Source organism: Aythya marila (assembly GCF_965140915.1).
Source record: "Aythya marila genome assembly, chromosome: 1".
NCBI lineage: Eukaryota > Metazoa > Chordata > Aves > Anseriformes > Anatidae > Aythya > Aythya marila.
The window spans coordinates 63,911,858-63,939,348 of record NC_139042.1 but is presented as its reverse complement, the minus strand read 5'-3'; the positions used below and the strand labels follow the sequence as shown (position 1 = coordinate 63,939,348).

Below are 27,491 nucleotides of genomic sequence, written 5' to 3'. Positions count from 1 at the left end.
ATTTGCATCATGTGTTGTGTACTTATTTTGAACATGCTAATTGATGTTGATGGTCAGACTGAAGGCCTTTGAAATGTCATTCTTATTCTGATGAGCAATGAGGAAGCTGAGGCAGCTGGGTAGGTGCTGGTCAGGTGGATGCTGTTTTGTGCTGTCTGCAGGCTCTTTGGCACTTGAGTACTTTGAAAGGTAAAAAGCAGTTCTTATGTGCAGTCTGACACAGGATTTAGTTCATACTTGCTCAGGCGATTACCTTCCAGACCCACATCATTTTTGTACACGGTATGTTAAAGTGGCTGGTAACTTTTAGTGACAACCATTTCCTGGAGTGTTATTTGGAAAGCTGTGGTGCAGAGGGGGAACGTGCATGGGTAAGTTTTATTTTTAACTTCTCTCTTACAGCTCAGCGCCAGGACTATCAGTATTTTTTTTTTCAGAACTACTGCCTCGCCGTTCATACATGAAGTTAGAGATGATTATAGACATCACATATTTCTGTCACGCACTATATCTTCGTATCATGCTTTACTTCTGAGGATAGTGAGAGCAACCCTTCCCACAGCCTCTCCAGGGAACGCTGCTTACACAAGCATTACCCTGCACGCCCCTAGCGCACAGATTTCACCCGTGCCTGCGTTACACGGAGCTGTAACCCAACAGCGAGCCTCTCCCCTGCTCGTCCCCGTTTCAGCTCCACAGCACGGGACGAGGCCCCGCCGTTGTCCCCGTTAACCCCCTCCGCCCGCCCCGGCCCCTCTGCGCCCGCAGCGGCCGCCTCAAGCGCCGCCTCTTGCGCCTGCGCACAGGGCCCCGGCGAGGGCGGGCGGTGCCACAGCGGGTCCCGGCGCGAGCCGCTGAGGGGGCCGGGGGAAGGCAGCGGGAAGCCGCCCCCAGGGGCTGCGGCCCCGCGCGGTGGAAGGGGCGGGGGGGGGCTCATCCTCGTCTGGGCGTGGTTTTGCCCCCGCAATCCGCTGTCCCGGGTTGTAAGCATCCGCAGAACGCAGCCTGAGGGGCTTGGTGCTTAGCTTTTGCCTAGAAGTCCTCCAATTCCCCTGTCGGTTGGGTCTAGTGACGCGTGGGTTGTCTTCGCAGTTTTAAGTCACGTATGAAGCACGTCCATGACACGTTTCTTCCCTATCTGCTGCTGCTGCTCCAGCAATTGCTGCTCTGAAAACGTGCTGGCAGTGCTTGTGAGCTTTCCTGAAGCCTCGTGATCAGGCTTTTTCAAAGAGTAGGAGCCTTTCCTATCTAGCCAAGCAAAGAATCAAAGCCCTAGTTCGTAAGAGATCGCCACATGACCAGAGTAATTTATGATGGCTATCATTTCCCCGGCAATGTTACATGTTAATGTAATGCACCAGAGAATGCAAGGTCCATTGCACCAGTATGAATAAATGAAGTGAATATTAAGCTCCTTCTTGCTTATTTGCTTATTGCTTTACTCTTTATTCAACTTCTCAGGACAATGAAAATACCAGCTCTACCGATTCAGGCCCTGCCATTAAAAGAGCACCAGCTCCAACTGCTGCAGCATCTCCATCAGCTGCAGCATCGCCATCAGCTGCACCAGCTCCAGCAGATGATGTGAAGCCAGCGTCCACCACTGGCAGTGTTCATGCAGGGCAGAGTTTACCAGCAGGAGCTGAGAAACCTGTAAACCTGACAAATAAAAAAGAAAGTGAATCAGCTGCTTCAGTGTCATCGCAAGGTAAATTCAATGGTAGGTATAATGTTTTGTTTTGTTTTTTTTTTTTTTTTTAGGAGCTTAAGTGTGCTTTTCTGTAGAACAGTTCATCTAATCTAGCTGTTGCTTTGGACAGATGTAGTAGCAATATTGAATTTGAAGCATGAGTACTAATCTAGTGAAAACACGAGGGGGACTGCAAGTATCTCAGTGTTTCAAATTCTGATATGGTCAGATGAGACTGCTACAGAGCAATGCCATTGGTTTATTGTTAAATGCTGTGTGACTACTTATCAAAGTGATAAAGCGAACGCTTATAAACCGAACCTAACTCAGTCTTGAGATCTCTTTTTTAAATATAATTGCACGTCACTTCTCAGAATGACAGTAAACTTTGAATTTATGGGAAAGGAAGAGTATTGTAGAGACTTCTCCAGTTTAATCAACAAAATGTTGAGTAGAATATACATGACTATGTGATAAGCATTTCTAATATGTCCTTGATGATTTCTCCGTGTCAGCTTCTCAAATGCAAAATATCATTATTGTTATTTTATATATTCTGCAGATGGCAGTGTACGAAGAAAGACAACTATGTCTTCATCCAAACATGTTGATTCTTCAAAGTCAGAAACCCGTAAAAGTGGAAGAGGTCTAGGAACCAAAGACAAGACCGTTGATTGTTCTGTACCTGATGCAGTTCAAAAGACAGGTATGTGTATGGAAACAGGTAATAAATCCTGAGTTTCAAATATTGCACAAAGTACAACCCGCAGTTTTAAAAGTTTCTATTAAATGTATTTCTGCTCAGTTCAGAAATACAAGAATCAGTGAAAATATACTTTTAACATAGAGATTTAACCTTTCCTTTCATATGCTTTGTTCCTTTAGAATGTTTAGGAGGTCCAGATACACCTAAGGCAATAGCCTAATTTTTCTTGGGCCATAAACCACAGGGCTGCCTCTTGTTTCAGTCCGTGCATAGATTGATTCAAACAAGTCATGGAACAAAACTTGGAGCGTTTCTCCGTAATTCTTTAGGAGATTACTTTTTCATGTCAATATATCTTGCTTTATACTGGTCGCTGTAAACGCTTAAAATACATTTTCCCTGTTTTGGATAAGCAGTCTTTCTTTATTTAAGACTATCTTTTTAATGTAAAGTGTGTTCTTTCTCTCCATAGATGACACCTTACCATCCCGTTTGGGTAAAGGTACGAAAAGAAGAGGCACGCAGAATAAGACTGATGGTTTGGTAAGGAAGACTGCGAGTGGAACTGAAGCTCAAGAACTCAATAGTCGAGGCCCAATACCACCTGACACCAGTCAGAGTCGTAACAAAGTGCAAGTCGCCTATCAGAAGCTCCAGGTAGGAACTGTAATGGCCTCAGACATTTTGTAATGTTCAGTAATGTTACAAAGATTCTCCCTTTTGACAGAGAATTCAGAAATTACTAACTATATCACTGTCATCATCCACCTCTTCCCCTGAATTAGTTCACTGGTTTGGTAATGACATGGGTAGTGGTTAGATCAGGTATTTGCTCTGCTGAAGGGAGTTTGAACACAGTGCTATTATTGCAAGAGTTGTGTCTTGTGATGCGGTGTTGGCATGGAGAGAAACACCTGCAACCACTGCTTTTCCTGACAGCACCTGAAACTATTCTCTTCACTCTGGGCATTCAAGAGCACTTGCCCTCTTGACGTTCAGGCAAAACTTGAAACTATGAAAAAGGTACAATAACTTACTTAGTGATTCTTATTGCTCTCCACAGCCCTCCGGACCTGGCTATTTCAAAAAGCTTTCAGTTGCACCAACAACTTTAAAACCTGCCGAATCAAAACCGATACAGTTTCCAAAATCTGATTTTGGACAGCCCGGAACAGCAGAAGGGTCAAAACCACGTCTGCCAACGCCAACACCAACAGAGTCAAGTCAACCACCAGCTTTTACACTCAACACTAACTTCAAGTCTAACGATGGAGACTTTACCTTTTCTTCTCCACAAGGTGCAGCAGGGGGAGGAAGCACCCTCGGAGATGAGAATGATGATGGTCCTCATTTTGATCCTGTGGTGCCCCTCCCTGACAAGACCGAAGTAAAAACAGGAGAAGAAGATGAAGAACAATTCTTCTGTAACAGAGCCAAACTGTTTCGTTTTGATGCAGCATCTAAGGAATGGAAAGAAAGGGGTATTGGAAATGTGAAAATACTGAAGCATAAAGTTTCTGGCAAATTCCGTCTCTTAATGAGACGGGACGCAGCACTGAAAATCTGTGCAAATCACTACATAAATACCGATATGAAGTTAACTCCAAATGCTGGATCAGATAGGTCATTCGTATGGCACGCTTTGGATTATGCAGACGAGATGCCAAAACCAGAGAATCTTGCAATTCGGTTTAAAACACCAGAGGAAGCAATGCTTTTCAAAAACAAGTTTGAGGAGGCTCAGAACATTTTAAGAACCTTAGGATCAAATGTTGACACACCTGTGACTCAGAGGAGTGGGACTGCTAGAGAAATGACAAGTCAGGATATCAAGAAATCTAACGGATCGACCTCAGGGACCCTGAACTCTGTATTTCAATTCCCAAGAGATGGAGTGACCAGTGAATCTGGTAACAAAGTCAGTCTTCCTGACTTGTCATTCAGAAAGGAAGCTCAGCAAACCTCTTCTTCTGCTGGATTTGGACAGTCACCCTTGAAGAAGGCTCAATGGGGACGTAAGGTATGTTTAGTTCCAAATGACACAACTGCAAAGAATTGTGTATCGTGCCAAAGCCCAAATGCAGATACGTGGCAAGCACATGGCACCCCACCAACTGAATCTACTCCAAAGAACACTCAAAATGACTTAGGAACTGCTTTTTCTAAAAAAGAAGGTCATTTTGGACTGCTCTGTCGGCCTAGTCCAAAATGAAGCCAATGATGAAAACTCTCATTCTGGCCAGAATCCTAAATCACAAAGTCAACCAAACGTGCCTGTGCCTCCTGTTCAGGCACTTCCAGCTCCCAGCCTCAGTTCTGGTGCTGATGCAACTCAGCCACAGCAGAAAATGTCCCCGTTAAGCCCCTCTGCCAGCCCCGGCCCCTCAGCGGCCGCCTCAAGCGCCGCCTCTTGCGCCTGCGCACAGGGCCCCGGCGAGGGCGGGCGGTGCCACAGCGGGTCCCGGCGCGAGCCGCTGAGGGGGCCGGGGGAAGGCAGCGGGAAGCCGCCCCCAGGGGCTGCGGCCCCGCGCGGTGGAAGGGGCGGGGGGGGGCTCATCCTCGTCTGGGCGTGGTTTTGCCCCCGCAATCCGCTGTCCCGGGTTGTAAGCATCCGCAGAACGCAGCCTGAGGGGCTTGGTGCTTAGCTTTTGCCTAGAAGTCCTCCAATTCCCCTGTCGGTTGGGTCTAGTGACGCGTGGGTTGTCTTCGCAGTTTTAAGTCACGTATGAAGCACGTCCATGACACGTTTCTTCCCTATCTGCTGCTGCTGCTCCAGCAATTGCTGCTCTGAAAACGTGCTGGCAGTGCTTGTGAGCTTTCCTGAAGCCTCGTGATCAGGCTTTTTCAAAGAGTAGGAGCCTTTCCTATCTAGCCAAGCAAAGAATCAAAGCCCTAGTTCGTAAGAGATCGCCACATGACCAGAGTAATTTATGATGGCTATCATTTCCCCGGCAATGTTACATGTTAATGTAATGCACCAGAGAATGCAAGGTCCATTGCACCAGTATGAATAAATGAAGTGAATATTAAGCTCCTTCTTGCTTATTTGCTTATTGCTTTACTCTTTATTCAACTTCTCAGGACGATGAAAATACCAGCTCTACTGATTCAGGCCCTCCCATTAAACGAGCACCAGCTCCATTAGCTGATGTGAATCCATCTTCCACCAGAGGCAGTGTTCATACAGCGCAGAGTTTACAGGTTTCTCAGCACCTGCTGGTAAACGTGACAAATAAAAGTGACTCAGTTCCTTCAGTGTCATCGCAAGGTAAAGTCAACGGTAGCTATATTGTTGTCTGGTTTTTTTGTTTGTTTGTTTTTTAGGAGCTTAAGTGTGCTTTTCTGTAGAACAGTTCGTCTAATCTAGCTGTTGCATTGGACAGATGTAGTAGCAATATTGAATTTGAAGCATGAGTACTAATCTAGTGAAAACACGAGGGGGACTGCAAGTATCTCAGTGTTTCAAATTCTGATATGGTCAGATGAGACTGCTACAGAGCAATGCCATTGGTTTATTGTTAAATGCTGTGTGACTACTTATCAAAGTGATAAAGCGAACGCTTATAAACTGAACCTAACTCAGTCTTAAGATCTCTTTTTTAAATATAATTGCACGTCACTTCTCAGAATGACAGTAAACTTTGAATTTATGGGAAGGGAAGAGTATTGTAGAGACTTCTCCAGTTTATTCTTGTTGACTACATGACATTAGAAATGTTTTCTCTAAAGGACTAGAAAGGCATTTGATCTATGAAAATCTGTGTAATCAACAAAATGTTGAGTAGAATATACATGACTATGTGATAAGCATTTCCAATATGTCCTTGATGATTTCTCCGTGTCAGCTTCTCAAATGCAAAATATCATTATTGTTATTTTATATATTCTGCAGATGGCAGTGTACGAAGAAAGACAACTATGTCTTCATCCAAACATGTTGATTCTTCAAAGTCAGGAACCCATGGAAGTGGAAGAGGTCTAGGAACCAAAGACAAGACTGTTAATTTTTCTGTACCTGTTGCATTTCAAGAGACAGATATGTCTATGGAAATAGGTAATAAATCCTGAGTTTCAAATATTGCACAAAGTACAACCCGCAGTTTTAAAAGTTTCTATTAAATGTATTTCTGCTCAGTTCAGAAATACAAGAATCAGTGAAAATATACTTTTAACATAGAGATTTAACCTTTCCTTTCATATGCTTTGTTCCTTTAGAATGTTTAGGAGGTCCAGATACACCTAAGGCAATAGCCTAATTTTTCTTGGGCCATAAACCACAGGGCTGCCTCTTGTTTCAGTCCGTGCATAGATTGATTCAAACAAGTCATGGAACAAAACTTGGAGCGTTTCTCCGTAATTCTTTAGGAGATTACTTTTTCATGTCAATATATCTTGCTTTATACTGGTCGCTGTAAACGCTTAAAATACATTTTCCCTGTTTTGGATAAGCAGTCTTTCTTTATTTAAGACTATCTTTTTAATGTAAAGTGTGTTCTTTCTCTCCATAGATGACACCTTACCATCCAGTTTGCGTAAAGGTACGAAAAGAAAAGCCACACAGGATGAGAGTGATGATTCGGAAATGGAGACTGAGAGTGGAACTGAAGCTCAAGGACTCAATAGTCGAGGCCCAATACCACCTGACACCAGTCAGAGTCGTAACAAAGTGCAAGTCGCCTATCAGAAGCTCCAGGTAGGAACTGTAATGGCCTCAGACATTTTGTAATGTTCAGTAATGTTACAAAGATTCTCCCTTTTGACAGAGAATTCAGAAATTACTAACTATATCACTGTCATCATCCACCTCTTCCCCTGAATTAGTTCACTGGTTTGGTAATGACATGGGTAGTGGTTAGATCAGGTATTTGCTCTGCTGAAGGGAGTTTGAACACAGTGCTATTATTGCAAGAGTTGTGTCTTGTGATGCGGTGTTGGCATGGAGAGAAACACCTGCAACCACTGCTTTTCCTGACAGCACCTGAAACTATTCTCTTCACTCTGGGCATTCAAGAGCACTTGCCCTCTTGACGTTCAGGCAAAACTTGAAACTATGAAAAAGGTACAATAACTTACTTAGTGATTCTTATTGCTCTCCACAGCCCTCCGGACCTGGCTATTTCAAAAAGCTTTCAGTTGCACCAACAACTTTAAAACCTGCCGAATCAAAACCGATACAATTTCCACAATCTAAATTTGGACAGCCCGGAACAGCAGAAGGGTCAAAACCACGTCTGCCAACACCAGCACAGTCAAGTCAACCACCAGCTTTTACACTCAACACTAACTTCAAGTCTAACAATGGAGACTTTACCTTTTCTTCTCAACAAGGTGCAGCAGGGGGAGGAAGCAGCCTCGGAGATAAGAATGATGTTGTTCGTCATTTTGATCCTGTGGTGCCCCTCCCTCACAAGACTACAGTAAATACAGGAGAAGAAGATGAAGAACAATTCTTCTGCAACGGAGCCAAACTGTTTCGTTTTGATGCAGAATCTAAGGAATGGAAAGAAAGGGGTATTGGAAATGTGAAAATACTGAAGCATAAAGTTTCTGGCAAATTCCGTCTCTTAATGAGACGGGACCAAGTACTGAAAATCTGTGCAAATCACTACATAAATACCGATATGAAGTTAACTCCAAATGCTGGATCAGATAGGTCATTCGTATGGCACGCTTTGGATTATGCAGACGAGTTGCTAAAACCAGAGACTCTTGGAATTTGGTTTGAAACACCAGAGGAAGCAATGCTTTTCAAAAACAAGTTTGAGGAGGCTCAGAACATTTTAAGAACCTTAGGATCAAATGTTGACACACCTGTGACTCAGAGGAGTGGGACTGCTAGAGAAATGACAAGTCAGGATATCAAGAAATCTAATGGATCGACCTCAGGGACCCTGAATTCTGTATTTCAATTCCCAAGAGATGGAGTGACCAGTGAATCTGGTAACAAAGTCAGTCTTCCTGACTTGTCATTCAGAAAGGAAGCTCAGCAAACCTCTTCTTCTGCTGGATTTGGACAGTCACCCTTGAAGAAGGCTCAATGGGGACGTAAGGTATGTTTAGTTCCAAATGACACAACTGCAAAGAATTGTGTATCGTGCCAAAGCCCAAATGCAGATACGTGGCAAGCACATGGCACCCCACCAACTGAATCTACTCCAAAGAACACTCAAAATGACTTAGGAACTGCTTTTTCTAAAAAAGAAGGTCATTTTGGACTGCTCTGTCGGCCTAGTCCAAAATGAAGCCAATGATGAAAACTCTCATTCTGGCCAGAATCCTAAATCACAAAGTCAACCAAACGTGCCTGTGCCTCCTGTTCAGGCACTTCCAGCTCCCAGCCTCAGTTCTGGTGCTGATGCAACTCAGCCACAGCAGAAAATGTCCCCGTTAAGCCCCTCTGCCAGCCCCGGCCCCTCAGCGGCCGCCTCAAGCGCCGCCTCTTGCGCCTGCGCACAGGGCCCCGGCGAGGGCGGGCGGTGCCACAGCGGGTCCCGGCGCGAGCCGCTGAGGGGGCCGGGGGAAGGCAGCGGGAAGCCGCCCCCAGGGGCTGCGGCCCCGCGCGGTGGAAGGGGCGGGGGGGGGCTCATCCTCGTCTGGGCGTGGTTTTGCCCCCGCAATCCGCTGTCCCGGGTTGTAAGCATCCGCAGAACGCAGCCTGAGGGGCTTGGTGCTTAGCTTTTGCCTAGAAGTCCTCCAATTCCCCTGTCGGTTGGGTCTAGTGACGCGTGGGTTGTCTTCGCAGTTTTAAGTCACGTATGAAGCACGTCCATGACACGTTTCTTCCCTATCTGCTGCTGCTGCTCCAGCAATTGCTGCTCTGAAAACGTGCTGGCAGTGCTTGTGAGCTTTCCTGAAGCCTCGTGATCAGGCTTTTTCAAAGAGTAGGAGCCTTTCCTATCTAGCCAAGCAAAGAATCAAAGCCCTAGTTCGTAAGAGATCGCCACATGACCAGAGTAATTTATGATGGCTATCATTTCCCCGGCAATGTTACATGTTAATGTAATGCACCAGAGAATGCAAGGTCCATTGCACCAGTATGAATAAATGAAGTGAATATTAAGCTCCTTCTTGCTTATTTGCTTATTGCTTTACGCTTTATTCAACTTCTCAGGACGATGAAATTAACAGCTCTACTGATTCAGGCCCTGACATTAAAAGAGCACCAGCTCCATCAGCTGCAGCATCTCCTTCAGCTGCCCCAGGTCCATCAGCTGATGAGAAGCCATCTTCCACCAGAGGCAGTGTTCATACAGAGCAGAAGTTACCAGCAGGTGATAAGAAACCTGTAAACCAGACAAATAAAAAAGAAAGTGACTCAGTTCCTTCAGTGTCATCGCAAGGTAAAGTCAACGGTAGCTATATTGTTGTCTGTTTTTTTTGTTTTGTTTTTTAGGAGCTTAAGTATGCTTTTCTGTAGAACAGTTCGTCTAATCTAGCTGTTGCTTTGGACAGATGTAGTAGCAATATTGAATTTGAAGCATGAGTACTAATCTAGTGAAAACACGAGGGGGGCTGCAAGTATCTCAGTGTTTCAAATTCTGATATGGTCAGATGAGACTGCTACAGAGCAATGCTATTGGTTTATTGTTAAATGCTGTGTGACTACTTATCAAAGTGTAAATCAAAGCAAACGCTTATCAAACTGAACCTAACTCAGTCTTAAGATCTCTTTTTTAAATATAATTGCACGTCACTTCTCAGAATGACAGTAAACTTTGAATTTATGGGAAGGGAAGAGTATTGTAGAGACTTCTCCAGTTTATTCTTGTTGACTACATGACATTAGAAATGTTTTCTCTAAAGGACTAGAAAGGCATTTGATCTATGAAAATCTGTGTAATCAACAAAATGTTGAGTAGAATATACATGACTATGTGATAAGCATTTCCAATATGTCCTTGATGATTTCTCCGTGTCAGCTTCTCAAATGCAAAATATCATTATTGTTATTTTATATATTCTGCAGATGGCAGTGTACGAAGAAAGACAACTATGTCTTCATCCAAACATGTTGATTCTTCAAAGTCAGAAACCCGTAAAAGTGGAAGAGGTCTAGGAACCAAAGACAAGACCGTTGATTGTTCTGTACCTGATGCAGTTCAAAAGACAGGTATGTGTATGGAAACAGGTAATGAATCCTGAGTTTCAAATATTGCACAAAGTACAACCCGCAGTTTTAAAAGTTTCTATTAAATGTATTTCTGCTCAGTTCAGAAATACAAGAATCAGTGAAAATATACTTTTAACATAGAGATTTAACCTTTCCTTTCATATGCTTTGTTCCTTTAGAATGTTTAGGAGGTCCAGATACACCTAAGGCAATAGCCTAATTTTTCTTGGGCCATAAACCACAGGGCTGCCTCTTGTTTCAGTCCGTGCATAGATTGATTCAAACAAGTCATGGAACAAAACTTGGAGCGTTTCTCCGTAATTCTTTAGGAGATTACTTTTTCATGTCAATATATCTTGCTTTATACTGGTCGCTGTAAACGCTTAAAATACATTTTCCCTGTTTTGGATAAGCAGTCTTTCTTTATTTAAGACTATCTTTTTAATGTAAAGTGTGTTCTTTCTCTCCATAGATGACACCTTACCATCCCGTTTGGGTAAAGGTACGAAAAGAAGAGGCACGCAGAATAAGACTGATGGTTTGGTAAGGAAGACTGCGAGTGGAACTGAAGCTCAAGAACTCAATAGTCGAGGCCCAATACCACCTGACACCAGTCAGAGTCGTAACAAAGTGCAAGTCGCCTATCAGAAGCTCCAGGTAGGAACTGTAATGGCCTCAGACATTTTGTAATGTTCAGTAATGTTACAAAGATTCTCCCTTTTGACAGAGAATTCAGAAATTACTAACTATATCACTGTCATCATCCACTTCTTCCCCTAAATTAGTTCACTATAAAAGAATTCTAGTTCACTATAAATGTGTAATTTCATGTGTTTCGAAGCCGTTGCAACATTTTTTTTCCTTGGTATAGAGAGAGCGTTCAGCACAGGAGAAATATGCACTGGAACCCAAGAGACGAGAACGTGCTCCAGTTGAGCGAGAAAAATTGCTTCACAGACGTGAAGCAGCTTTCGCTGCAATAAAAGATGCTGATGAAGACGTTCAGGCAAAACTTGAAACTATGAAAGAGGTACAATAACTTACTTAATGATTCTTATTGCTCCCCATACATTTTAACTTGCTTGTAGTTTTCTTAAGCCATCATATGTTTGCTAGATATAATGCTTTATTTCTTTAAAGTGTTTGAAACCCTTAAATTAAAGATTTAGCATAAAAAGTACTAAACTGTTGTTAGGGGGTTTGGTGTGGTTTCCAGTTCAGAATGGTGCAGTTAATTGTGGGATCTGTAGGTGCAGATTACTGTTGAAATTTGGAAATTTGGAAAAACTAGATTAAAATGAAGCAGTTAACCACTGGGTTAGAGAGGTCAGTAAGGCTGGTGCTTTCAGTATTTGCAGGTCTTCGGAACAGACTAGACAAACATTTGGCAGGAATGAAGTGATGCAGTTTATTATGATATGGATGGTACCTGATTTGATAATAGAATTGGATGATTTAGACATCCTGGCACCACCTACAACAACCCTGTGGTCTGTGAAATTATTGCCAAATCCCTGAAGAACTGTGAAATTATTGTCAAAACCCCGAATACGCAAGCCTTATAAAGCATTGTGTAATGTAGTTTGGAGAAATTGAGAGTATTAATTCTTTTTTTTTTTTTTTTTTTCTCTCAAAACCTTTCACTTGTAATTCTGCTGTCCCTGACTGTTTTGAAAGTTTATGGTCAATTTCAAGCCATCTTGCTCCTGTTCCATCCCAAGCTGAGCAAGCTTTTCCTAGGCTTGGTTAACTCTAAAGGTTTGGCCTTTCCAATGGAAGTAATTGAGCACTCCATTTGGAGCCTATCTGTAGCATTTTCTTTGTTGATGAGATCATTTCTATATTTACCGCTTAAGTCCTTTTTGCAGCATGATAACAGTCTGAGAGTGAGGCTTAAGAAAATGGAGTGAATGGTTGAATTCTTAGTGCAGAAGACAACACTTCTGAACAAAAAGCTATTTTCACATAGAAGATTCTCACGGTTTCTGAGAAAAGAAATGTTATTTTCTGAAAACATTTGTTTTATACTCGGTTTCAAAGCCTCAGTGGTTTTTTTTTTCAGAATCTGCTGGAAAATATTTAATTATATTACAAATTTCCAGTGAAGGGGAAAAAAGACATTCCTTGGTTTCTTTTTCAAGACACACAGGTTTTTGACTGTTACAAGTAATTGTCACTTCAATTTTCCTTTGTTTGCTGTTTTTTTGTCTGTTTTTGCTTATAATTTAATGGTATGTACTGGTATTAAATTATATTATGGACTAATAATAATAACAAATATTAAAAGATTACTATCTCGAGTTTCACAATTATTTTTTTCCAATTCAATGAAATGTAGCACGTATTGGATACATTCATGGACATTGCAGGACAGGTGTTTAAGTACAGGTGAACTAAAGCATCTTAACTATCAGCAGTGAATGGTTAGAATATTTGAAAGATTCAAAGAAGGGAGAATTGGGCATATTTGTGGTTAAAATGGATGCTAAAAAAAAGAGCTAAGTGTAAACAAAAGCTTTGACATTTGTTTTCATTCACACTTCTTTCCCACACCTGACTTAACTGAGGAATGTACAAGAGGATCAATGAGAAGATCTAGGTATTTTCTGGAAAAAAAAATAAGATCCATAGGCTGTACACCATGGCTCCCATTTTCTTTATATTTCTTCTTAATACGTGGTGTGGATGTTGCTTTCTTCACTATTGGTGGTATGTGCAGATTGGACCATGAAGAATTACAAATTTGATCTTTGAAAGTTTGTCCTATTTTTTAACACTAAAATGGAACTTAGTTGAGATTTATTTCTAAAAAGACACTCTTGTTAATCATGTTTTAAAATTCGATATTTCTATAGCAACCTGAGACAAAAAAGAGCCAACTGAGAGAAACCTTGAGAAATATGACTGATGAAAATAATGAACTGAAGTTATCGCTTAACTCTCTGAGGGAAGATAATGAATTCCTAAAAAACCAGGCAAGATTAATTATTTCCTGTTATTAGCTTTACAAGTTACAGTCAAGTAGTCAAGCAGTACAGTCAAGTTTATAAGTAGCTTTGCAAGTTACAGTCAACAATTTTAAATGTTTGAACAAGTTGTTTGCAAAATTGCTGATTTTGTTTCTCTAAGACAAGAATTGTGTGAATGGTTGTAATTACTTTCTGCTTCATTTTCTAGTACATGAAATTTAGTCTCTCAGAGCTTTTCCAGTATCAAAGAATTTAGAGTTAGTTATTTTTAAAAGTGTTAATTAAAGGAGTATTTTCTCTGTTCTTAAAGACACGCTGAGACAGTGGTTCACAGTAATACAAAGTTAAAGTTTTCTTCTCACTTGACTTAAATCTGACCTAAATGCTGACAAGCAAATTGCTGCCTAAACTCTTTTGACCATTGCTCCTTCAGTGAATTGCAGTTCTGATGCTCTTGAGTATGATTAAAATCATCTGCTTCCTAGTCTCAGTAAAATCTTTATCTTTCTCTTTTGTGCAAACTGAAGTATTCATAGAGGACTTACGTGATGATCAGGATGCTTGTTGTATCCATAGAGTATGCTACTTATATTTAAATGGCGGTTATAGTTTGCCTCATATTCTTTTCTCACAGATCATGCTCAGTAACAGTGTCATTCTTTAGAGAAGAAAACTTTCACCCTCTCTATTTCCAAGGCCATTAGACCATTCTTGAAATACGCACTCCACTTTTTGTGTCACTTCTTTATGAAAAGTAATCAAATATGTATTGCCTATATACCTAAAGAGGTATTGTGCTTATTCCCCTGTAAGCTGAAAGGCTGGGCTGCAAGTCAATGAAGAGCCACTACTATTTTATTTATCCTGGCAGAGGTTGCCTGGACAGGTTAGGGAGTCCCTGTCCTTGAAGATCTTCACAAGTTGCCTGGAGGTGGTCCTGGGTAGCCTGCTCTGTGTGGCCCTGTTTAAGCAAGACGGTTGGACGAGATGGTCTCTAGAGGTCCCTTCCCACATTGGCCATCCCGTGATTTGTTGAGAAAGTGGACAGTGATTTTGTTTCTATCACTGTCCATACTGAGAAGAAAAAAATTGAACTTTTAATTATTTAGCAATCACATCAAATGATTTCAATGTGCTGGTTAAGTCAAAAAGTGAGTTTTGAATCTTTGGATATTTGAATGTTTTTTGATTCTTTCAGTTAAGTGATGCGAAAGAAATTAAAAAGATCCTTAAAGATCATTAAAGATTTTCTTTCTCCTATAATCCATTTAGTTAGAATTATAAAATAGAGTGATTTTGTATGTGAAAATCTCTTCCCAAGCCTTTCATAAACATTTGTTTAAGCACAAAATAAAGCACGTGCATATTACTAATGTACTCATATATTTTAGTCTATTGGTATTGTGGTTTAGAAAATCATAGACTTGAAAACTGAAATAACTGATGTTGTGGATGTATTACAGTTACTACTGAATGTAAATGTTTACAACCCCTTAACTATTCTTATGGACTGGATCTCCGACCAACACCTTCGCAAAATAAAAACACAAGAAGAGAGAGAGGGCAGTGAGATACCTCATTGTGCTAAAGAAATCTACACTCTAGAAAATTGTGTGAAGGTAAAGGCATTTGAATGTTTAGGTTGAAATGTTAAGATTCTTTTTATTATTTCTGAGTGTAACAGGTCAGCCTGTTTTATACACGCTTTGAATACATTAATTAAAAGAAAACAGCAGTTGATCCATCAGTATTAATTCCAACAGTGAGCTGTATTAGATAATTTATCATACAAATATTTATACAGATCATTTTTAAGGAAATGTGTAGTGTTCAGTCTGAACTTGAGATTCCACCTGTCTTTCTATTTTAAGTCACTTTTCTCAGCTGATAATTTATCTCGTGTTTTATCTGTAATACAGTATGTAATTCCTTTTTCCTAAGGAGATACACACATCTAATTTAAAGTATTTTAGTGCTGATACTAGGTATTAAAAGTTCAATTTATGTCTTATAAAAGATGATACCGTGCTATACTTGTAACGCTTTTCTGGGATACCGAGGCTTGGAAATCTGCTTTTACTGTTTGTTTGTTTGTTTAATTATTACTATATTTAAAATTTGTAGCCATTGGTATTAGACTTCAGAGCTTGAGCTCACACAATGTCTTTCCACTTTTTGTGTAAACCTGTGTAAAATGTAAATTCAGTATATAATTCTGTTACCTGTGCCAGATCTGCCCAGTGAGTATTTGTACATGTAGTCTGTTAAACTCCGGGAATACGTTGACTTTAGTTTAGTTTTGCTTAGTTTGCTTTTTACTTGTGGTTAGCTTGTCCTGTAAGTTCGTATACTGCACATAACTTTGCCATTCTGTATTTTTACAGCTTTTGCCTATGGTCATTGGACAGCTCCAGTGGATGCCATTTGTGGATCCTAAACTACATATGCCTGTGATTGAATTTATCTACTGGTCTCTAAGGCAGATAGACATTGATAGTCAGGTAAATTCCCAAGAGATATTTTGTATTATAAATGAGTATGAAAAGTAGATATTTTCAGGGAGTATATATAAAAGAAACTTTGCTGTCTTTGCAAAGCATAAATGCCTACCACAGATACATAGCAAATGAAAAAATAATTCTCACCAAATTAACTTTCTCACATTCATTGTAATATTTTGCACCGTGTACGTAAACATATTTTTGCATACGTATGTGATCTTTGTTGCAGTAGTGTGTAGCATCTCAGAAATGGTATTTTACATATGTGCTTACAAAACTTGTGAACTAGGAAAAGAAATATATTTTTGTTCACTTTATGCATGAGATTTGTTGAAATTGATGGCAATGTGTGGCAAAGTAGCAAAGGTATTTTGATTTCTTTGTTCTCTACTCAGTGTCTAACTGAATAGAACTGTAAGCTGGTGGTTCCAGTGCTAATGAGAACATATTTTAAATGAGCATGTTATTAAGTTTGATTCTGAAGTAATATTTCTGTACAGGTTTTTGAAAAGTCCAATACATCTTACCTGTACAGTATTCTTAAGGGTCATGTTTAGACCTTAGTTCTGTAAACGCTTTTGTAGGACCTAGCTTCAGGCATCTTCACAAAAGAGGATAGTGTAGTAGGCAGCACTGATTAAAGCTGAGTTTGAACTGACCTTATTCTGGAACCAGAGGCAAATTAAATAATGTCAGCATATCAGGGGCCCTGACTACCTTGTTTCTTTGTGAAGTGTGTGTTGACAAGGCCCTGTGCTAATGTTGTTCAACTGCTTGTGGAATGCAAAGTAGTATCCCATGTACAGACTATATTGCAGTACACGGTCACGACATCTGCTATTTAATATTTAATCCTTAGGGGAACATACATACTTAGCAGACAGGATTTTCATGTATTTTAATGTTTACGCTAAATGTGCACATTGTTTGAAACAGGATGCAAGCATGACATCAACAATGGAGAGACTTGCAGAAGTTCTTCTCAAAGGCGCAGTACAAAGGGGAAGCGTGCAAAACTGCAATGGAAAGCCTACACAGAGTAAACCAAAAGTTGCACATTTCTTTAAAAGCAAATCTATGCCTGTGAGGTTTCTGTCAACTTTAGTTGTGCTTAGAACAGCAAAACGAAGTAAGTTCTGGTTTTTATTATGTCTTTTTTAAATTACCGTTTTCTTTTCTTTTTTTTTTTTTTTTAAATCTTATTTTCAGGTATGTGCCCAGACAAAAAACAAATGTACAAAATGCAGCAGTTCAATGATACTGTAGCATCTGTAATGCTTTAGTAGTAAAGGATGTTTTATTTGAATTTTACCACCTGATGAAGCATAATATAGGGAAGCAAGTATGAACCTTGCTATTATTCATGTCATAATTTGTGTGGTCATTTTAATATGCTTTATTTATGTCAGTGAGATCAACGTATTTTGTGACAAAGGGGAAAAGAGATGTTGGTAATTCTCTCAAGCAATCACTATAGCAGTGATTTGTTTGTCAAGATCTTCACTGCATATAATGGTACAGCTAATTGCTCCTCAGTAAACTGAAATCAGTAGCAAATTTAAAACAGTTCTAGAATTTCATTGCTTTGTCAAAGTTTAATGTAAAGCTCATACTCCATCTAGCTCTTACCTCTCTGCTGTCTCCCCTTTTCTCCTACCAAGTCTGTCACTGCAAGTGGCTACCCATAAACATTATCAACATTGAAGAATGCTACCATATGCTGATGCAGTATAGTAATGTATTTTGTTAACAGGCAAAAGCAAACAAGGTCATACTTGTCTGGAGATATCACAGTTCTTAGTAACTTTTGCTTCAGTTCATTATAGTTACTCCACTTGTGCAATTTCCAGGATGCCGTAGCATCTCTTCTCAGCAGCAGTTTCTTTAAAAACAAACAGGGCCTGAAAAGACAAAAAACATTTTCTTTGAAGTGATGACAAAAATACTGACCTGTGCAGTATTTATACTGGTAGTACTTAGAATAAGTAGGATTTAAGCATTCTGGAAGACCACCCTGTCACCATTAATAGACAAATACAGTATTTCAGCTGTTGGAGGGAAGAATCAGTGTATTTTCAATTTCAGTATCATATAGTTTCAGTCAGAATATTTTGGTGAAGCATGATTACCCTGAAATTGAAACTCACATTTCTAGAGATGTTGGATAAAAATGATGCAAATGAATTACAATACAAAAAAAGTACTTATTGCAGAGATTAACTGTAAGCAGATGAAAGCTGTTGATCAGAATGAATCAGTTTAGCTTCTCATGGTCGGTTTTTACTGCAAGCCTATAGAACATGGAAAAAAAATTATCTGTTAAATTTATGTTGAAACTTACCATGTATGAATTTTCATCACTGACCACATGTCTAATGATCTAGTGATGATAAAGCAGCACATTCAGTTTAAATATGTATCCTGTTCCCTTCAAGATGCTAATATCCAGCAGATGGCACTGTAATTAAACTTTTGCTATGTGATAAATTTTTCCCTTACTCTTAATTTTCTGTGCTCCAGATGATCAATGCTATTCCAAGATATTGAGGAAGATTTGACATCATGAAATTAAGAAAATTGAATTGATTCACTTAATCTAAATTCTCTGAATAATTTAGTGCTCTCCAAAATGGATGCATATATAACGTAGATGCATATATAACTTAAACTACAGCTTTTTATGGAAAGGAATGCGAATAGTTGTTGTCATGACAGTAATTGCAGTTATTCAGATGAATTAGCCTTTTACTCCTTTATTAGAGGCTTCCCAGATGTTGAAACCAATATAGTCCCAAACTATGCAGCTTGTGATTTCTCTCTTAAGGAAGATATTAGAAAGGTTTTATATTTGCAAATATATTTTGCTCAATTTGTGAGTTGTAACTTGTCTTTTTTTCCACTCACAACAATTTTTTTAAGGAATAAAAATAGGCAGAAGATGCATTTAAATAAATAAGTAAATAAAATTAATATTTTCAGCCATTTAACTTTTTTTTTTTTTTTAATTAGTATATATCTGCAACAGTAACTCTTAGGATAAATATTCATGTATTTGTGATCATCTAATGTAACTGTGATTATATAATTTTTATTCCCTGTTTTCTGTTATCTTTCAGTGAATTACCTGTCTCATGCATTTCGTTCCCTTTGCGTGGACTTGAAGACAGATGAAGGAAAGATCTTATTTTTGCAATACCGATGTGTGCCTATCATACTAAGCCACTTAACTATACCCAAAAAATGTCTCCTTTTTGTTGCACTTAATGCATTAGTTGAGATGGCCATGATCAATGATAAAAGTGAGTAATTGAAAAAAATACATATAAAGTTATGATGAAAATAGGTGAAGTAAGCATAAATACCAAGTAAAAAATAACGTGCTGCTTCTCTATAAATAACCTGATCTAGCATTAGCATTCATTTGTGTAATTTAAATTCATTAGAGATATAAAGTATGTTTCTGAATTGTCCGTCTCTTCTCACTGTCAGCATCCATGCTTTACATATTGTCCTGGTTGCTTTCTTACTGGTGTGATTTCTTTTGATATTTAGTTTAGCTTTTCTGTTTATTCCACTTACTTTGCTGATGTTTTGCCAATGAGTAATTTTCTTCTGAAGTAAGGCTGTGCCAGGGCAGCCATTTCATGAAATCCTGTTAGCAGGTGGAGATAAAAGATAAAAGTTTATTTATTTATTTATTTATTTACCCCCCTAATGTGAACAGCTCACCCCTAGCCATTTTTCACTTTAAAATAATTGGAAATGGGACATCTGTAAGGGATGGTTATGTTTCAATGAGTTGTACTGTGGTGTGGTCCTATAAAAGGGTTAATAGTCTCCTTCACAGTGGTTTTCCAGGCGACACAGGCAAAGAATCAGTTAATAACAATCTGGATAAACACAAAAGTAGTGAGCCATTCCAGTGTCATGTGGAATAATCCTTGTTAATTTTCTTAACATAAAAATTATTGGTTTTTGGAACAGAAAAGGGAAGGAGAAGGGACTGCTGCTATTTGTGAAATGTATATTGTTGGCTTGGGCTATTTTGTTACTGTGTACTATATGGGTAAAAATAAAGCGTGTTTGACTTGGGATGGAACAACGTTGAGTTAGAAGGCATTTTGTAGTGAGATAAGTGGCAGAAAGATTTACCTGATGTTGTTTTCATCCTTTCAGACTGTGTGGTTAGTTTAGTTTAGTTTTTTTTTTTTTTTACACTAAAGTATTTCTAATCATCATAATTTTGATCGGTAAAGTAACTGGGAAAGAAAAACCTAAGCAGGGTTGATGGTATCTGACATTACTTTGAAGAAAAATCCCACTAACAGTACATGTTCTGTTATCTAGTAGTAGTCATTTCGATATGCTGGATGCCTAGATTTGGAAGAATAGTGGAGATAAATTGTGAGAAGTTCTCATTTTGCCATGTTGCTTCTCAGAGAACATAGATAGATATGCAAAACCAGGGAAGGAGGACTAATGCTTAATTGGTCTGACATATGATTGAGAACTTATTTTTCAGCAACTGGATATAAAGTCTTATGCAGAGCCTTCTCTTTGGTATAGGAATTGCCCATATCCACGTTATAGTCAGAGTCTGTTCTTTTCCAATATAGTTAATATTTTCCAAGAAATTGTTAATGTTGACAAGTAGTATTGTTGACAGGAAATCATAATTTCATACCTTTGTATGTTTCTTGTTAACAAGTTATTAAAAACAAACTGGAAGGTAGCTGTGAATATTCAGAGGTCTCTCTGTGCTAGACTAAAACAGGACTTTATGCACAATTTTAAAGCTGTATTGTTATGCAGCCTTAAATATGAAGTCATAAGTAGCTGATCTTGTACTAAAATATGGAAACGTGTTACCCAAAAAACCAGCCTCTGACCAACAAGAGTAGAAATCAAAATTTTTCCTCTATGATATGCAATCCCTAAGCATTCTTTCGATTTGCTGGAATAATTTTCTGAGTCTGCATGAGTATTCCAGTATTTTTGTTCAAAAATATTACCGTTACAGCTTATGTGATTAGGAACTAAGTGAGGAAAAAAAAAGTGCTTATTTTTTTTCCAGATGTTCTTTTTCATAACTTAATTTTTTAATTTATTTTTGTGAGGTATTTTTATGGATTCAAATTTTAATTGTCCAGGCTGAAAGATGAGTCAGATGCGAAATACCAAATACTTTGCACTGCCTCTTCCTGTAACTGCGTGTACCTGTTGTTACAGTAAGCAGTATATGCTAATGATTCTATACTTTTTGGACCTATCTGAAGCCCTCTTGTAGGTTCTTTTTCCTGTAAAAAAAATAAAAAATAAAAAATAAAAATTCCTGTCCTCATATTCGAGAAATAAGACCTAGATTCCCTCATACATTGAGGGAAATTACTTAAGCTGCATGAGAAGAAAGGACCTGTTGGCCTAAGACAGACATTTCTGTGCTTTGATAGAAATTATAAGAGATTCTGCAGTATTCCTTAAGCCCATTGACCGACTTGGTTTCAGTACTCATTTTTTTCAGATTTTAGAGCAGTATCATTCCTTTTGGCTTTGTGGTATTTCTGATCCAGTGGGTGTCCCAAGTTTCCCTTGCTAGTTCACACATCAGCAATGCTAATAAGGCATCCAGTTACTGAAAACGTAATGTCAAATGTAACAGTTCAGGTATTGGTACCGTCTGTTTCCTATCTATACGTAGTATCTTAATGACAAATTAGAATTAATAGTCTTTTTGCTGTTCATCTTGACTGGCACACAGCTTTTCATGTACCCCATCCCTGTTTGGTTCAGGTGTTTCACATCCAGAATCCTGTCAATCTGTCTTGTTATAAAGGTAGTTCCTGGCCTCCAAGTTGTAGGTTTTTGTTCTGGTCTTTTCTGATCTTTGTAAACTTCTGTTCAGTCCAACTTACTTCTGTGACATAAGGAATCCTGTTCTATTTTTAACCTTTTTTATTGCTTTTTTTTTGTGTGTGTATGTATGTGATGGTCATTTAAGAATGATGGTGGCCTCCCGTACATCCTGTGTCATAGCTGCGTGAAGGTCTTGCACATCTAGGAAGCTGAAGAACAATTCATACCATCCTGAGGTCAACATGTACTGGGTGATGGGCTGGACCTGTCCTTGGGCTCTCTTAACTCAGGGTCACCCACGAAGGCATCCGCACTCGAGGGGCCTTGCACTGACTGTTACCTCGCCTGCCCTCCGTTGTGCTATAACCACTGGCTCTTACCAGGCCCAGCTGTTGATGACGAGAATCAGTTAAACTCAGCAAATGGTTCCAATCTTGCCAGTGACTGTGTAAGAGACAACAGCTCATCAGCAAGCTGTTCAGTGTTGTTACTGGTTCTTTCAAGTGTTTTCTGTTTCTGTGGTCCTTATGTAACTTTTCCATGAGCTAACTCTCCATCACTCTGTTAAGTTGGTCGGGTCTCCTGGCAGACCCACGTGCAATTAGAAACGAGGCAAAAGCGTAATGGTTAATTTGTTAAAACATGAACTTCAAGCTGGTGTTCCTGACAGTCTTCATTTTCTGAGGTGACAGAGCTTTAGCTATAAAACAGAATTTTCTGAATAACTGTAGCTGGTGAGACTTGATGCTGTGAGTGACTGATTACTTTGAGGGTAAATTTCAGATGAATTCTGTCAACAGTGATAAATTGCTCATTGTTCATTACAGTCTACCAATGAAGTTAAGTTAATGTAACTACAAAATGCTGCAATTTTTTATGATTACTATGGGAGGCTTTTGCAGATTATTTAAAATTGTGTCAAATCCTGACAGGATAGATTCCAATTTAGTTTTTCTACAGTAGTTAATAAAAACAAAATCTGTGCAGAGATGATACAGAAAAATATGTAAAAATATACAGTTTTTATTCTTCTAGTTCATCAGATAGACAGGCATTTAAATTATATGCTTATTTTGTACATTTTTGATGATTAAAAATATATTCTGCAAAAGCTTATTTGAAATGAATATATAAAATGAATATATAAACAATGTAGGAAAAATCTCTTTAAATGCATGTCTTTATCAGTTTGCTTTCACGTAATTGAACTTTGTGAAACTTGAGGTATTACTTCCACTTTGGCTCTTCTGCTTTATAGTAAAATTCCCTCAGCATATTTTTTTATATTGTTTTATAAACCTCACAGTTAAAACATTTTTACAGTGTATCTGTATGTATATGTGTGTATATATATATTAATAAAGTATTTTTAAGATACCTTAAGACCAGTATTTGTAATAATAAAATAATACAGTATTATTGAGACCGGTAAGAACAAGCCAGCAAAGAAATGCCCAAGTAAGTTGAATATGGTATTTGTTTACACCTACAAAAAGGAATTTAAGGAATTTTTAGATATTTAAGGATATTTATAGGAATAAATTGTAGGACCTCCTTCTTCTACAGTAAAAGTAGAATAATATTACAATAACTATTAATTTAATGGCATATTCTAAGTAACTATATCTTGGGGCATACCAAGTGTGTTTATATGCTAAAGGCAGAGTGCAGTGAATAGTGACTTGTTTTGTTGGATTCCGAACAAATTTGTTCAGTTCTGTTACCTATTAAATCGGTGCTTATGTTCTTTATGGTGTTGCTATAAATCAGTCTGTACTATTCGAATCAAGAGTGAAATAACACAAGGGAACAGATTTTACTTTATTCTGAATTGACTAAGTTTTGGGGAGCAGGATAAATAGAAAAGATTATACTATATGGCCATGTTTAAAAATTATCCAGCATTTTACAGGAATTGTTTTGATATTCAGGTGTTCTTATCCAACTCTGACCTCTCAATTACTATTCTGCCTGTCTTGAAATGGTACGGTGACAGTGTTTTGATAATGAAAAGCTGTCTAGTATCACATCAGTGTCTACATGTACTATTTCCGTACGTCATTTTGCAGCAGCTTAAAATATTTCCTTGTCAGTTTTTTTAGCATAGCTTAGTGTTCTCCTCACGTCATCATAAGAAAAGGAGCATGATCAACGAGCATTGAATAAACATGTTGAAGATAAGATTTTTTTTATCTGAGTTTAAAATTGCTCAGTGTCCTGTTTTCCTTTGTTCTCAAGGGAATAGGCCTTGTTTTAATACCACAAGTGCTGGTAATATCAGAATTCTTAGGAACTTGGGTGGGTTTTGTTCTTGGTTTTACCTGATTTTTGCATCACATGCCTAGAATATACCCAGTTATTACTTTGTTCTCATGGTTGCACAACATGAGGCGCTTATAAAACTCTCAAAAGCTATAAATCAATGATTTATTTTTCCATGAGCCAAGTTCTGTGATTAAACTTTTTAATTATTTTCTTTTACAGCTTACTTAGAGAATTTCCTGGAAGACTGCAGTAATGAACACTTTTTCTGTACTATTTCCGCATTGCTTCAGAATTGCGAACTAGACATTTCAATTTTGGAAAGGATTTGTTTTATATTACGGAAACTCTCCGAAATAAAGTAATCCTTTATTACTGTTTTTCTGTTAATTGCCATTAGATCACTGAACCTGGGGACCTTTCTCTTTTTTTAAAAGCTCATCTCTGTTTTAACGTTCATTTGCTCCAATACAAATAATGCTGGACTTTCATTGTTAGCAATTATGTCTAAAATGTTTGTCACAGATATGTAAGATTGAGTTTCTCAATTTGCCTATATATCTGTGTAGTTCAGAATATGAACTAAAAAATAACTAGCCTAAAGAACGTATATTCCTCATTTATTTAGATGACAAGAATGCTTAGAAGAAAACCCTTCTTCCCCCCGACCTTCAGTTTTACTGAGTTACTTGGTAAAAATGTCCTCTGAAAATTGTTTTGTATGTGACTTAAATTTCAGTTTTGTCAATTTTCATCTCTATCAAAACAAAACAAAACCAACACACAGTTTAAAGTCTTGAGCCATTTAAGACTTTGGGGGAATGTTAACCTTTACAAAATAGGTTTCTGTTGCTTACTGGTTACTAATTTATTATAACAAAGACCTTCAGCATGTCAGTGGCAGAATGCTGCTGAGTTCTGTTGATGTGCATTATTTAGTGGGATTGTTTCATTTATAAAAGCAGGTATTTACACTAAACTGTTGCTTACACTAGAGTTAGTTATTTACAAAACTGAGGGTTTTGTTTGATTTTTCTTAGGAACAAAATTGAACTCGGGGGGAAACAAAAAGTTTTCCTGTAAAATACTCTAATTTAAATAATATTTTTCATCAGAAATAAACTAAAAGTGTGCTCAGAAATCCAGATTTTTTAATTCGTTTAATTAAAAGACAACCTCACAGGTGGTGCCATAAATCTTAAGAAATGAACCTTGAAATATTCTTTAAAGTTAATTTTTTATCCTTGGTTTTGTAGTAGTTCATTACTATATTTGCCTTGATGTTAGTGTGGATTTTCTGTACATGTCCTGTTTCTGAAATCTTCCTTCTCACTGGGGAAATCTTTTTACAGGTTTTCCTTGATCTTCCACTGTACTACATGTAAATACCATTTAGTCAAGAGAAAGCATAGTTCTTGATGGTTTTTGTCGAGATTTTTCTTACCATGCACTGATAACTTTCTGCTTAGAGACAGTTATGTGAAGCTCCCAATATTTTTTTTTTTCATTGAAAGATAATAAATCTGTAAAATCTTTACAGTAAAGTTGAAACTTGTCAATTATCTTATGTCAATTATTCTATGTTAAATCTTTTGCAGAAGCAATAAGAGTATGTTTGAAATATTTGCACTTCGCCAACTGATCGAAGAACTGCTTGGGATAAAACATCCGGAACAGTTTCGCATCAGCGTAGATGCCAAAGCAATTCTGCATAATTTGGGAGTGGCAAAGAGCAATGCTGCCAGCCGAAGCACTGACTAGCAGTATCTTTCAATCAAATTGTTGTTCTGTGTAAGTTATGCCAACTCTCTTTTGTAACTGAAAAAGTATTTATTGGTTTTAGTGTTTTCAATAAATTTGTTGACCAAAACCTCTGTGTTCTGTAAGTTACTTTGTATCATGTAGAATTGTACTGATATTTCCCTCATTCATGAATAGGTGTGGTGGTTTCACTGTGCTGGGCAGCTAAACCCCACAACCGCTCTCTCACTCTCCTTCCTTTAGATGAGGAGGGGGAGAAGTAAAGCAAAGAACAACTCACGGGTTGAGATAAGGATAATTTAATTAAAGGGAAATAATAATAATAATGAAATAAAGATTATTATGAACTAAACAATTTAACTAAGGGGAAATAAAAAGGGAAAGGGGAAGAGGGAGGGGAAAAGGGAAAAATAAAAAGAAGGGAGGAAAACAAACAAATAAAATAAATGAAGGCTATATGGAAGTGCAGAGGAAAGAAATTACTCTCTACTTCCCGCAAATGAGCGATGATTGACCACGTCCTTGAAGCAAGGCCTCAACGCATGTAGCCGGTGTTCAAGAGGAGGACCGACGTTTTCCCAATGAGAGCCCACCCCTCCCCTCTTCTTCCTGTTTCCACCTTTTATTGCTGAGTGTGACATGGTACGGAAGATCCCTTTGATTGGGTTAGGTCAGCTGCCCTAGTGATGTTTCTCTCCTCACTTTTTGCCCACCCCCTAGGAGGGTTAGAGAAAGGCCCAATGCTGTGCCACTGCTGCCCAGCAGTAGACACAACACTGGTGTGATAACACTGCTGTTCCAGCTACAAGTACAGAGTACGGCACTGTATGGGCTGCTGCCGGGAAAGTTAACATTCCAGCCAGACCCAGTACAATAGGAAAATGAAAAAATGTAATATGCTAAATTTCTTTCTTTCATACTCGTAAGTGACATACTGCTGCTGTCCGGAGTGACTTGTACAGTCTAAGAAATTGGATCCGTTCAGTTAAAGTTGCATGTGCTGAGTAAGCAGATCACTAATACCAACCTTTCCATACAGGCAGAAATTTTACTTTCTTTCTACTCTTCAGAGAGTTTTATGAATTCATTGATTAATTCTTATGGTTGATAAGTGACAGGCAAGTATTTTATCAAATACTTTCAGATAATTAGAATTTTAGTGATTAAAACCAAATTTTGATTGCAGTAAACCTGAGGTATCGAATGAGAATTTTTTAGTTACTTTAATTTCGTAATTTCTTGGCATTTGCTCTTTATCTGTGTTTTTGTAATATCTAGTATTTTGTCCTGCTTTATGTGAACTTCTCATGTAACTTTGCATTCTAATGCCCCTGAAAATGTAAACTAAAAACATTTCTTAAAATGCCTGGCCATAGCAATCCCTGTTAATAATGTTATACTTTAATGTTACTAATGTATTTTATATTAATTTCCAATTCAGTTTTTACTTGGTCTCTTAGTACCCACATTTTCTTTCTGAATGTGCTGAATGTATTCTTAGTCTGTCACAATTCAGTGTACAGAATTTTGTATGTGTAGGAAACGGAATACTTTCTAAAAATTCAACTTAGTCTTCCTTTTCTAATTTCTGATTCATCTTTTGTACTGTAACTACAGAAACTTTAATTGTAAAATTGAA

At 38.3% G+C, this 27,491-nt stretch overlaps 1 protein-coding gene and 1 long non-coding RNA gene across 4 annotated transcripts; one reads left to right on the top strand and one right to left on the bottom strand.

Moving 5' to 3' along the window:
- Positions 1–27: 27 nt before the first annotated feature.
- On the top strand, positions 28–26,116 carry CCDC138 (coiled-coil domain containing 138). Of its 3 annotated transcripts, none has more exons than XM_082776500.1 (20): positions 28–371; positions 1,462–1,708; positions 2,253–2,396; positions 2,869–3,053; positions 3,460–4,416; positions 5,478–5,664; positions 6,289–6,450; positions 6,905–7,089; positions 7,496–8,446; positions 9,508–9,736; positions 10,363–10,506; positions 10,979–11,163; positions 11,378–11,536; positions 13,362–13,481; positions 14,939–15,094; positions 15,860–15,976; positions 16,913–17,105; positions 19,093–19,275; positions 24,314–24,452; positions 25,690–26,116. In XM_082776500.1, the coding sequence occupies exons 1-20, from the start codon at positions 285–287 to the stop codon at positions 25,850–25,852; spliced, it is 4,893 nt and encodes a 1,630-aa protein (XP_082632626.1). In that variant the 5' UTR covers positions 28–284; the 3' UTR covers positions 25,853–26,116. The 3 variants fall into 3 exon arrangements, 1 of the variants encoding a protein (XP_082632626.1); XR_014318881.1 differs by lacking the exon at positions 25,690–26,116 and adding an exon at positions 21,975–22,277 and having other exon boundaries at positions 30–371; positions 1,462–1,720; XR_014318882.1 differs by lacking the exon at positions 25,690–26,116 and adding an exon at positions 21,975–23,287 and having other exon boundaries at positions 30–371; positions 1,462–1,720; positions 24,314–24,418.
- On the bottom strand, positions 1,551–4,753 carry LOC309886015. Its single transcript, XR_014318883.1, has 3 exons — positions 4,671–4,753; positions 3,678–3,856; positions 1,551–1,659 (listed from the first exon to the last, which is right to left on the bottom strand). It is a non-coding gene; the product is annotated as an uncharacterized lncRNA (long non-coding RNA).
- Positions 26,117–27,491: the final 1,375 nt, after the last annotated feature.

Bases quoted from the DNA above. Each gene is read 5' to 3' on its own strand.
- CCDC138 (XM_082776500.1), top strand. From the start codon at position 285: ATGTTAAAGTGGCTGGTAACTTTTAGTGACAACCATTTCCTGGAGTGT. The intron at 7,090-7,495 runs GTAGGAACTGTA...TGCTCTCCACAG, and splicing joins TCGCCTATCAGAAGCTCCAG to CCCTCCGGACCTGGCTATTT. The intron at 24,453-25,689 runs GTAATCCTTTAT...AATCTTTTGCAG, and splicing joins CGGAAACTCTCCGAAATAAA to AAGCAATAAGAGTATGTTTG.